The following is an 11,889-nucleotide window of genomic DNA, read 5'->3' as shown; positions in this document are numbered from 1 at the left end:
CACAGGTAATGGGTTCAGGGTACAAAATGAGACATATTTCAGAACTAGCCCATATGGCAATTGGTTTTTCTTGACTATATATATTTGTTATGAACATTTTGTTTTTCCTTTTTTAAATGAGATGAAAAAAAATTTTTTTTTTGGTGAGGCAATTGGGGTTAAATTACTTGCCTAGGGTCACACAGCTAGGAATTGTTAAGTGTCTGAGGCCAGATTTGAACTCAGATCCTCCTGAATCCAGGGCCAGTGCTCTATCCACTGTGCCACCTAGCTGCCCCCCAAAATATTTTTAATTAAAAAAGTTAAATTTTAAAACTTTTAAAAAAGGAATCCTGCAAGTGTTTATCCATTGGCCAATTTTTGTAAGTCTGTAAGGTCTAACTGGAGATCTTTACTGACTACTCCCATATTAGAGAGGAAAGTATGTCATGGAAAGAGCTATGGGTTTTGAGCCATTGAACCTGGATTTTAATCCTGATACACCGCTAATTATTACCCGTGTGGCCTTCAACACATCTTTCTGTTCTGTGTGATTCAGTTTCACCCTTGGTAAAATATAGAGATGAAATCATCTTTAAATGCTAAAATGTAATCCCTCAAACAGTGGCATCATTCAGAATGAGTGCAGCAGGAACCTCTGAACGACTAGCCCCTCCTCTAATCAAGAGCCCTAATTAATCCTGGCACCCTGGTGCTTACTTCAGCCTGAATCTATCAGAACACATGATCCAGGTCTGAAGCAATCATTTCTACCAGACTCAGGGCTCAGTTGCTGGTTGTTTGGAATTTTTAAATTGCATGTGAAAATACTCTCAATATTCAAAAAGACCATTCTCCCTACCCCTCTCCTCCAAAACATACATACATCTTTCTTCTTCCCTCCTCTTCCACTGCTCCCAAACAGACATGTAAGGGCCCTTTCACACAAGTGCACAAATACATACACACACACACACACACACACACACACATTGGTGAAGTCCTTTAGAGACCACAATCAAGATTCTTTCCCAGGGAGGGAAGAGAGGTAATGATTGAGGGTATCAAAGAGTTGTCTGCTGGTGCATCTGCTTCAAGGTCCAAGAAGAGGAGGGTGACGACAGTGGTTTTGTATTTCAAAAGTTCCACGTTGAGAAAAAGGGTTTACAGGTCCCTCGGGAGGCCTCCAACCTTCTCCATCTCAATATTTCTTCATGTAAACAAAGGCTTAAGATTCATCTGTTTCCAGAAGTGCCCCGACCCAACTGTTTAGATCGTTGCTGGGCTTTCCGCTATCTCTTCTAACCTCTGTTCAATCATTAATCTGAGCACTGTATATCTGTGAAAAGGAAAAGAAGGCATAAGTTGTCAGCTACCTGCAAAATGCTTTCAACTAATAGTCAAGTTTCCAAGAGCTCGTAATAGGATTAGTGAAATCGTCCAGGCTCCTTTGCTAGCATTAGAAGTACTGACAAAGTCTAATTTCTTTATGTAGTAGAAAGAAAACCAAATCTAAGGTCTAAAGAGACCTGGGTTTGAATCCTATCACTGACAATGACTGACTGTGAGGTCATAGGAAAATCACTTCACCTTTCCTTAGCCTCAGTTTCTTCATCTGTAAAATGAAAATAATTGTATTTGTACTATCTATTTCATAGGCACTTGTGAGGAAAAAAGTGTTTTATAAACTTTCAAAAGGCACTATAAAGAAAGGCTCATCTCTGGGCTTCAGTTTTCTCAACTGTAAAATAACAATTCTAACAATAACTAGCATTTATATAGCATTTTACCGCCTGAAAAATACTTTACAAATATTATCCCACTTTATCCTCACAAAAGTAGGAGACAGGTGTTATTATTATTATTATTATTATTACCATTTTACAGGTGATGATACTGAGGTAAACACAGAGTAAGTGACTTGCCCAGGATCATATAGGTAGTAAACATCTTGGGCCACATTTGAATTCAGATCCTCCTGACTCAGGAACTGCCCTATCCAAGGTGTTTGAAGTAGATTAGGTATTTTTAACCTTTATTGTATCATAGTCCCCTAGGGCCAATTTGGAGAAGCCTCTAGATGCCTTCTCAGGATCATGTTTTTAAATGCATAAAGTAAAATACTTGGGATTACCAAGGAAACCACTTATAGTGGAATACAGTTAGCAATTTGGGGGGGGGCGGGGCAATGAGGTTACCCAGGGTCACATAGCTAGTAAATGTCAAGTGTCTGAGGTCGGATTTGAATTCAGGTCCTCTGGAATCCTGGGCCAGTGCTTTATCCACTGCGCCACCTAGCTGCCCCCATCAAAATATTTTTTAAAACAAGTTCACATACCCCAGGTTAAGGAACCCCTGAACTAGATGATTTCTAAGATTCCCTTCTAGTCCTGACATTCCTGAAATATACTGTAATCAGTGGTTCACTATATCAAGGTCTAGCAGAGCACCTCTTAAACTTCTGGGTCTCAGAACCCCTTCATACTTTTAGAAAATAGAGTTTCCCCACCACCTGAGCTTTTGCTTACATTAGTCCTATCTATTGATATTTATTATATTAGAAATTAAAATGTCTTAGTATTATTATAATAATAGGTATAACCCCCGTTAAGGTCTTAGGGACTGTGAGGAGTTCACTTTGAGAACCACTGGTCTAGAGAGAGCATCCTTTTGACTAAGACAATATTTTAAGACATCAAAAGTATTCCAGATTTCGTCAGTGTGGGTATGTATTCCCTCTACTGATGCAATTATAATCTATCAGTCAATCAACACTCCTTGATTAATACCTCCTATGTGCCACACACTCTGCTGGGCACTAGCAAGAAGGAACACCAAAACAAAGATTAAACAGTCCCTGGCCTCAAGGAGCCTGCATTCTATTATAACCCCGCTAGAGCTAAGCAGATGATATTCAAGAGCTGCCATGGATTAAAAACAAAAACAAATCATTGCCCTGTGACCAAGAAGGTGATGAGCCCCTCAGTCCACCCTTCACTAATCTGGTCTTTGAACCAACACACTGTCTGTGTCACCAGGCACAAGATGAACCAGAAATAAACTAGGATGTTCCAGACAATCCGGTCTCCCAGAGGTGACTCAGTCCTGGGAGGAATCAACCTTATTTGCTCTTTGGTCTTCATCTCAGCTCCCGCTTAACTGCTTATTAGTACAGTTTAACTCCAGGAAAGTGGAATTCCTAACTCAGGTGATTTTCTTCCTTCTCCCAAGATGCTTTTCTTTGTTATATTCCCATGGCCCTCCCCACCCCACCCCCACCCCAACTCTTGGTTATTAATCATTCCAAGGAGAGAGGCATTGCTGGGGGCTCACTTTTTAATGAATGCAGTCATGGACAAGAACGGACAAGAACATTTTAGATGGGCACATGGGAGGTAGGCCTGGAAAATTAACATTAAGAGCCGTCACTCATTCTTGACACAGATATATGCTAAAACCTGCATCACCAATGTGTGGCCCAGAAGATGAAGAAGGCCTGTTCTGGAATATGGTGGATTCAATGCTGGGAGGTAGAGGGGAAGGAAGACATTAAATGGGAGGAGTTAAATGAGGAATAGGAGTTTTTGCATTTCAGTCTACCCTCCCTGTGTGGAGAGCCCATCCAGAGTTTGCAAAGGTTATCCCTCCCACAGTTATGACCTAAGAGACCCAGGGTCAAGTAGGCACAGGGAATAGACAAAAAACTAGAGCAGGGCAGTAAAGGAAATAATTGTCTTAGAATCAGAAGACCCGAGTTCAAATCTGGACTTAGATTCTTAATAGTACTGTATTTCCCAGGAATAGTAAAATTGCCAAAGGGGTTGAATTGGATGATCTCCAAAGATTCCCCTCAGCTCTAAAATCTATTATTTAGGATCCCAGGATACTCTCAAGAAAGGCCTTCAGCACACTGGGAAGAGCCTTTGGAAAAGAAGAGAAGGACCAACACACACCCTGAGAAGGAATGGTGGGGCTGAGTAAGGGCGCTGATCTGTTCAGAGTGAGAAAGCTTGGGTTTACTAGCTGCGTGACTCCTGGTCCCTACTTAACCTCTCTCTGACTCAGTTTTTCCATCCATAAAATGAGGATTATAACAAATCAGCTAACTCCCAAGATTCTTGTGGCCAAAAATGCTTGGAGAACCTCGACTAACATAATAATGTAAGCTATTATCTAATTATAGCTAATTATGACAGTGTTATAATATGATAATAGTAGATCTTGTCTCCATGGGTGTATTTTTCCTGTTGAGGACTGTCCTCAGACACCTCAAGGCCCTTGACACCCCCAGCACCTGCCCTGGAATGTGCACATGGCCACAATGCACAGAGCCTAAGCAGCACGGCCCCCCCCCCCCCCCCCCCCCCCGCTAGCCCTAACCCCCCCCCCGGCTTAGGCACTCACTTGCGCATTAGTTTCTTTACTTCCCGATCTTCTTCCTCTTTGAGTTTTTGAATGAAGCTCTTCAGGACTGGCATTTCAAATTTTATGTACTGGGCCACCTGTGTGAAGGGATTAGAGACAAAGCAAGAAGGTATCAGTAGGAAGAGGTGGCAGCTAGGTGGCTATCTGGATAGAGCACCAGGCCTGGAGTCAGGAAGATTCATCTTCCTGAGTTCAAATCTAGACTCAGATACTTACTAGCTGTGTGACTGTGGACAAGTCACTTAATTTCTGTTTGCCTTAATCCACTGGAGAAGGAAATGGAAAACTACTCCAGGATCTTTGCCAAGAAAATCCCATGGCCAGTATGGTCAGTCAGACACAACTGAACAACCAAATAAGAGTAGGAAAGGTGAGAGGGGAAGGAGGGGAGGAGGAGATAAGTCTGACAAGGAAAACTTCTCAGTTGACACATTAGCCCTAGGCTGCCCTGGGCCAACTTCCTCCCAATACTTAAGCAAATTGCTTTAGCCTTCCTAATCCTCTTAACACCTCTTAGACAGCAGATTCAAGCTACTGCCCCCTCCATTATGCTGTCACTGCCTTATCTTGCACCTTATTTCTCTTCTGACTCATTGACTCTGAAATGAAACCAAAGCCTCATCCCCCAACTTGCTGATGGTGAGACAGGAAAAAAAAATATGAGGCATAGCCTCCCTCAGTTGGAATCCTGTCATCTCCCTTAAGGGTTGAGCAAATGTTCCTTCACAGAAGTGGAATGGGGACAGTAAAGACAACAGGAGCCTAGCAGTCCTGGTATACACTTATTCCCCACATGACCCTGATCAAATTTTACCTCTCTGAGACTGTGTCTTCATCCATTAAACTGGGGTAAGACTAAAGGACATATGGATCATCCCTGGAGAAACCCTTGCCCTAAGACCCTGCTCTCTTGATGGATGACTCCCTCTCCAGAAATACTATTTTAGTAAGGACTCCCAGACAAACTTCGCCCAACACACCTGGACTCACTCTCAGACCTTTCTTCTCCTTGAATGCCACACTGTCACCCTCCCAGAGTCGCCATCACCAATCCTCTATTCTACCCCATTTGTGTGGTCATCCCCCATCAGAACGTAAACTCCTTAAGCATAGGGACAATCTTGTTTGCTCTAAACATGATGCCTGATGCATAGTGAGTGCTTGATAAATGTGAGACAGATAGATAAATGTGTATATGTGTGTGATATACATATACACACATAGATCACATATGTATGACCCTTCTCTCACAAATTTTATATATATATATATATGTTTGCATGTATTTTATATTCACAAGTATGTATATATACATTTTGCTACATACAAAGACAAATTTATCTGGAGAGATATATGATATATACTGGATGATTGTGGTAGTGGTGATGGTGCTGATAATGGCAATTGGTTTCTATTCAAAATTTCAAGTTGGTATTCAACTTTATATTGTATATAGAATTCTTCTCTATGACTCTGCAGGTATATACAGAATTCTCCTCTCCTGGAATCCTATTTCGATGCCTCATCGCTGGGTAGAAAGCGTCCCTAACTTCTTCTTCTTCTTTTATTTTTGGTGAGGCAATTGGGGTTAAGTGACTTGCCCAGGGTCACACAGCTAGTAAGTGTTGTGTCTAAGGCTGGATTTGAACTCAGGTCCTCCTAAATCCAGGGCCAGTGCTCTATCCACTGCACCACCTAGCTGCCCCCATCCCTAACTTCTTAAAGTCTGAGGCTATAGAGCATTTTCCTTGGCGGTTTCCACTAAGCTGAAGCCACTTGGCATAGTGGAAAGAACACTGAATTTTAAGTCAAAAGACCTAGATTCAAAAACAGCCTTTAACACATACACTGGGCCAGTCACAAACTCTTGGTGCTGGAGGTAACTCCCATGCTCCAAGCTGCCCACTTCTGATCTGCACTTGTGTCCGTTATCCCCACATCAGCCCCCTCCCACAAAGCACCATGTCTGTTGTCTAAGAACCAGTCTAGCAAATGCAGAGAGAGAGAAACATCCTTAGAAGTGTGGACACTTGGAAAATGAATTTTGTCAGTCACAGCAACTCATAGCCTTGTCCATTAAGACAAGGGGGAGAAGAGGGATGCGATCTGTGTCAGAGGAGGATCACAGACATGACACAGAGCCGGAAGGGAGCTCAAGGGTGACACTGTCACAGCCCTCGTGTTACAGATGAAACACTTGAGGCTCAGAGGGTTTAAGTGATTTGCCTGAGATCACACAAGTAGTAAGAAGCAGAGCCTGCATTCAAAACCAGTTCCTGAGATCCTATGCTCTTTCTCCCGGGTCACGCAAGGGAAGGTGTGACAATATGGGTAAAATCATGCCTCCTGAACTCTACCCCTCAGAATTCATGCAGGGTCTTGTCTACCTTTTCCTCACTGCTCTGGAATCACGTTTGGCAGGCAGTACAGGGCTGTCCTTCCCTAACCTCACTTGTTTGGGAATTGGGTTACTGATCTGTAATCCTAACCCTGATGTGCCTGAAGGGTATCTGGGTGGCACAGTGGATAGAGCGCCGGGCCTGGAGTCAGGAAGACTCATCTTCCTGAGTTCAAATCTGGTCCCAGACACTTACTGGCTGTGTGACCCTGGGCAAGTCACTTAGCCCTGTGTGCCTCAGTTTCCTCCTCTGTAAAGTGAGCTAGACTCCAGTATCTTTGCCAAGAAAACCCCAAATGGGGTCTGGACTAGTCAGACATTGCTGAAACAACTGAATGACCCTGATTTGGCATGGTCTACCCAGTTTAACCAGAAGGAATCAGGAGAATGGGGCATAAGAATCAGTTCTGACACTGTTGTGTGAGCTTGGTCAAGAGTTTTAACCTTCCAGGGTCTCAGTTTCCTCACCTGTGAAGTCAGGGAGTTGGACTAGAGCAGTGGTGTCAAACTCAGAAACATGGATCACTAAGCCATCCATAAGGATCCCTGGGAACCACATGTTGACTGAGAAAGCCACATATTAATATTATCTGTTTTTATGTTTTATAATGTTATGTCTTTATTGCCAATTTATTTTGTATGTTTCTATTTTTATTTATTATATTTTTATTAATTTTTTATTTTGTTGAACACTTCCCAAATTACCTTTTAATTTGGCTCAGGCCACACACACTCTGGAGTATTGTGGGCCACTTACAGTCCACAGCCTGTGTGTTTGACATCTCTTGAATGCATGATCTTATAAGATTCCTTTCGGTTCTAACATTATCCAGTAGCAGAAAGACCCCCCAAAGAAGGACACTAGGAAAATGTGTGTTAAAAAACACACTGCCCTGGGGGCAGCTAGGTGGCACAGTGGATAAAGCACTGACTCTGGATTCAGGAAGACCTGAGTTCAAATCCAGCCTCAGACACTTGACACTTACTAGCTGTGTGACCTTGGGCAAGTCACTTAACCCTCACTGCCCCACAAAACAAACAAACAAACAAACAAACAAAACCCTGGGGCTGTAATGATATTTGATTGTAAATAACTAATCTCCTTCCCACTCCTGCCCCTACAGCACCTTGGGCTTTACTGTCTTTGTGAAATATGAACTAAGAGATGGCTGTCCACTTGGAGGAAACACAGCCTCCCACCTGAACCACCTCCCATCCTCTGATGACAAAGTATGAGGGACAGTTCAACCATGTCCAAGGTCCCAGGAACAATTCCATTATTTTGAAAGATCTATGATTTCACAGGCTCCCTCGATTTCGAGCTAGAAAGGATTTTAAATACTATCCAATCCAACCCCCTCGTTTTATAGATGACCAAAATGAAACCCAGGGAGGGGAAGAGGCTTGCTCAAAGCCATATTATAAATTAGCATAGCAGAGCCTGAAAGCCAGCTCCTCTATACTCTATCTAAATCCAGTGTTCTTTCTACTATGATGGCCATTTGTCTTCTTGGATACCACCTCCCCCCACTAAAAAAATTGGTGGTCCTTCTCTCTCTCCACCCTGACTCCTCATCCCAACTTTAGCAAAGAATATCATGAGTTGATATGGCCTAAATAGTCATCATCCTGTGGTCTTTCCAATGATGAGCCTTTGAAAACTGAGCCAGGCTGGTCCTTCCACAACAGCTACACATTCCATCCTAGGGCCCATAACTGAAGTTTGTCCAGTGTGGAGAGATGTGTCAGAGCTTATGCTTTTCTAGCATAGCTTTCAAGAGCCCAAGGACACCTCCATGCTACCATGAGTATTCAAAAATGCATCTCAATGATAAATGTCAGAGAAGATAGGGGAAAATTGGAACACAAATGCACGTTGGTGGAGCTATGAACTGATCCAACCATTCTGGAGAGCAATTTGGAACTGTACCCAAAAGGTTTTAAAACTTTGCTTACACTTTGACCCAGCAATACCCCTACTAGGTCTATATCCCAAAGAATCATGGAAAAGGGAAAAGGACCCACATGTACAAAAATATTTATAGCTGCTCTTTTTGTGGTGGCAAAGAATTGGAAGTTGAGGGGATGCCCATCAATTGGGGAATGGCTAAACAAGTTGTGGTATATGAATGTAATGAAATACTATTGTGCTGTAAGAAATGATAAGCAGATGGATTTCAGAAAAACCTGGAAAGACTTACATGAACTGATGCTTAGTGAAATGAGCAGAACCAGGAGAACACTGTAGACAGTATCAACAACATTTTGTGATGATCAACTGTTATAGACCTAACTCTTTTCAGCAATACAATGATCCAAGACAATGCCAAAAGACTCATGGTGGAAAATGCTCTCCACATCCAGAAAAAGGACTATGGAGTCTGAATGTAGACTGAAGCATACTACTTTCACTTTTGTTGTTGCTTTTTTGCTATTGCTCTTGTTTATTCCTTCTTGTGGTTTTTTTTTTCCTTTTGTTCTGATTAATGTGGAATGTTTAACATGTTTAATGTTTAACATGATAGCAATGTATAACATATCAAATTGCTTGCTGGTCCTTGGGAGGAGGGAGGGAAGGTAGGGTAGGAAAAAAATTTGGAAGTCAAAAAATATCTTTGCATGTAATTGAGAAAAATTAAAAATTGAAAATTTTAAAGTAATAAAAAAATACAAAAACAAAACAGAAATGCCTCTCAGTGGAATCCCCCTGGGTATAGGAAAGAAAAGTGTAAATGTCAGCATTAGGTAACTTTCTACTTCCATGTCTCAGCATGGACACCAGGGGGCAAAAGCCAACTATTTTCTAAAAGCATCTCTATGAAGCAACCCCCTAACCCAGGCCAATATCGCTTTGGATTCTTTCACCAGCTAAATAATGAACATTACCCATGAGCTGACTGTGGGTCACTGCTGTGAAGATGGACCCTGAAGGTCTATCCTGCTACCAATAGCGCAACAGAGTAAAACATCTCAGTAGGATAAACAACAGATTAAACTGACTTCTGCCCTGCTCATCATTCACTGGTAACTTGAGGGCTTCATAAGAAGTGACTAGCTGTCCAGTCCACATCAAGCACCGGGCTCATCTGTCCAATGGTACAGGCCACGGTCTTGCCCTGAGGAGAATCAACAGTTCTTTGGGAACAGTTTTGCAAAAAGGAAGATCTGTAAAGCCTTAGAGGGCAACTAGTGCCAAACGGTCAGTCAAAGAAAAGTCAATTATACAGAATTACACGGGAAACAGGTACAGTCATCCTGGCTGGGTGGATGGTGAGATGTATGTGATCCTTGTCCTATAGCCTAAGGGCTGTTCCCATGTGCAGGCACCAACCCCAGCTCTGCGGAGCAGCACCTGTGTTCTATTAATTCTGTACAACTGTAACAACCAGCTGGACACATGGTGATAGCTGATAATACCAACTTGCTAAGGAAGGGTTGTTTTCAAGATCAATGAAGTAGGTTAAAGGACTTTTAAAAGTACAATGCACTATATACATAGGGTATTATTTTTCTTGGGAGTGAGAAAAAGCTCCCTGACCTTTCCGTTGCTTGCTTTAAATACATTTGTCCACTGTTAAGCAGGAGATGGCCTTAAAATGCCCCCACACCTTCTGTTCTTCTCCCCATCTTTTTTCTTTGACTACAGTAGTAGATGGGGAAGGATTATTCTAATATCCTTCATAAAGTGGCATAAAGTGTTATAATGTGATAGAGAAAAGCCTGGTTTTGAAGTCAGAGTCCCCGTTTTCAAATCCTGGCTTTGCTATTTATCATCTAGGTGACCCTGGTCAAATAACAACCTCATGTGACTACAGTTAGACTTGTTAACCTCAAAGACCCCTTCCAGTTCTGAATTCTATAATCCTGCATTTCTCTTCCATACTATATATTCACCCACCTGGCTCCCCTTTTTCCTCTGGTTTTCAGCCCTGTGAGCTACCCAACTTGCAACTGATTCAAGAATAGGAGGGGGGCAGCTAGGTGGCACAGTGGATAAAGCACTGGCCCTGAATTCAGGAGGACCTGAGTTCAAATCTGGCCTCAGACACTTGACACTTACTAGCCGTGTGACCCTAGGCAAGTCACTTAATCCTCATTGCCCTGCAAAATAAAACAAAACAAAACAATACAAAAAAAGAATAGGAGGGAGGGAGAATAGTGAAAAAAGAAGTCCTTCCTCAAAACACATGGAAGCAAAAACTTGGGGATGAAACACAAGTCAATAACCTTCCATAGGTCAGATGGCCTGTCCAAAGGTAACTCACATCATAGGTGACCTCTTCCACTTGGTCCTTCTCCATAAGGAAGACTTTAGACACCTGTTCACATGGGCCTTGGAGGATTCTGGCAATCAAGGGATAATCTGTGACCTTTAGCTTCTGTTTCTCTGGAATAGATAACCACAAGGCCAGTCATTCCTCTAAAGACAAAGTTTCTCAGTTCAGTCCCACCTTCTTCTACTCCCACGGCTAACACCGACTCCATGGCATTCCTGCCATTTTAGGACAATCTGAGATGGACCCTGGGCAAGTCACTTCACCCTGTTTGCCTCAGTTTCCTCATCTGTCAAATGAGCTGGAGAAGGAAATGGCAAACTACTCCAGTGTCTCTGCCAAGAAGACCCCAAATGGGGTCAGGAAGAGAAATGACTTAACAGCAATAACAACAACAGAAAATGGGGATAATAATAGCGCTAGCTTCACAGTGTGATTATGAGGATCAAATGAGATCATATGTGTAACAGGAGGTAAAAAATTCAACCCCAGGTAGCTAAAATACACGATGTTGGAAGGTCGTACCCCAGTGATGCTGCCAGAGATTTCTGGAACCAGCACATTAAGTACATTTAGAGTGGAAAAAACCAAACTGCTAGAGGAAGTCTGAGGGGAGAAAGATCATTAGGCACCAGGGAAGGCTTCATGGAGCTATTTAAAAAGACCAATGTGGATGCACAAGTTACTCAACAAATAACCTAGATTTTTAAGACACACATACAGAAATCAGAAAGAAGGACAGGTAGTGGAGAGTGAATACAAATATACATATATATATATATGTGTGTGTATGTGTGTAGATGTATACACATA

At 42.3% G+C, this 11,889-nt stretch overlaps 1 protein-coding gene across 1 annotated transcript in view; it reads right to left on the bottom strand.

Annotated features, from left to right (window-relative positions):
* Positions 1–214: 214 nt before the first annotated feature.
* The window catches only part of RASSF2 (Ras association domain family member 2), a 71,897-nt gene continuing 60,222 nt past the window's right edge, over positions 215–11,889 (bottom strand). Inside the window, exons 9-11 of the mRNA XM_043988205.1 lie at positions 11,068–11,189; positions 4,384–4,481; positions 215–1,318 (exon numbers count right to left, since the gene is read on the bottom strand). Coding sequence (XP_043844140.1) covers positions 1,249–1,318; positions 4,384–4,481; positions 11,068–11,189 — 290 coding nt within the window. The 3' untranslated portion in view covers positions 215–1,248. The remainder of the gene's footprint in view (positions 1,319–4,383; positions 4,482–11,067; positions 11,190–11,889) is intronic.

The sequence above is a fragment of the Dromiciops gliroides genome, chromosome 2, assembly GCF_019393635.1.
Source record: "Dromiciops gliroides isolate mDroGli1 chromosome 2, mDroGli1.pri, whole genome shotgun sequence".
Taxonomy (NCBI): domain Eukaryota; kingdom Metazoa; phylum Chordata; class Mammalia; order Microbiotheria; family Microbiotheriidae; genus Dromiciops; species Dromiciops gliroides.
Note: the sequence above shows the minus strand (reverse complement) of the source record. Positions and strands in the feature narration are given on the sequence as shown.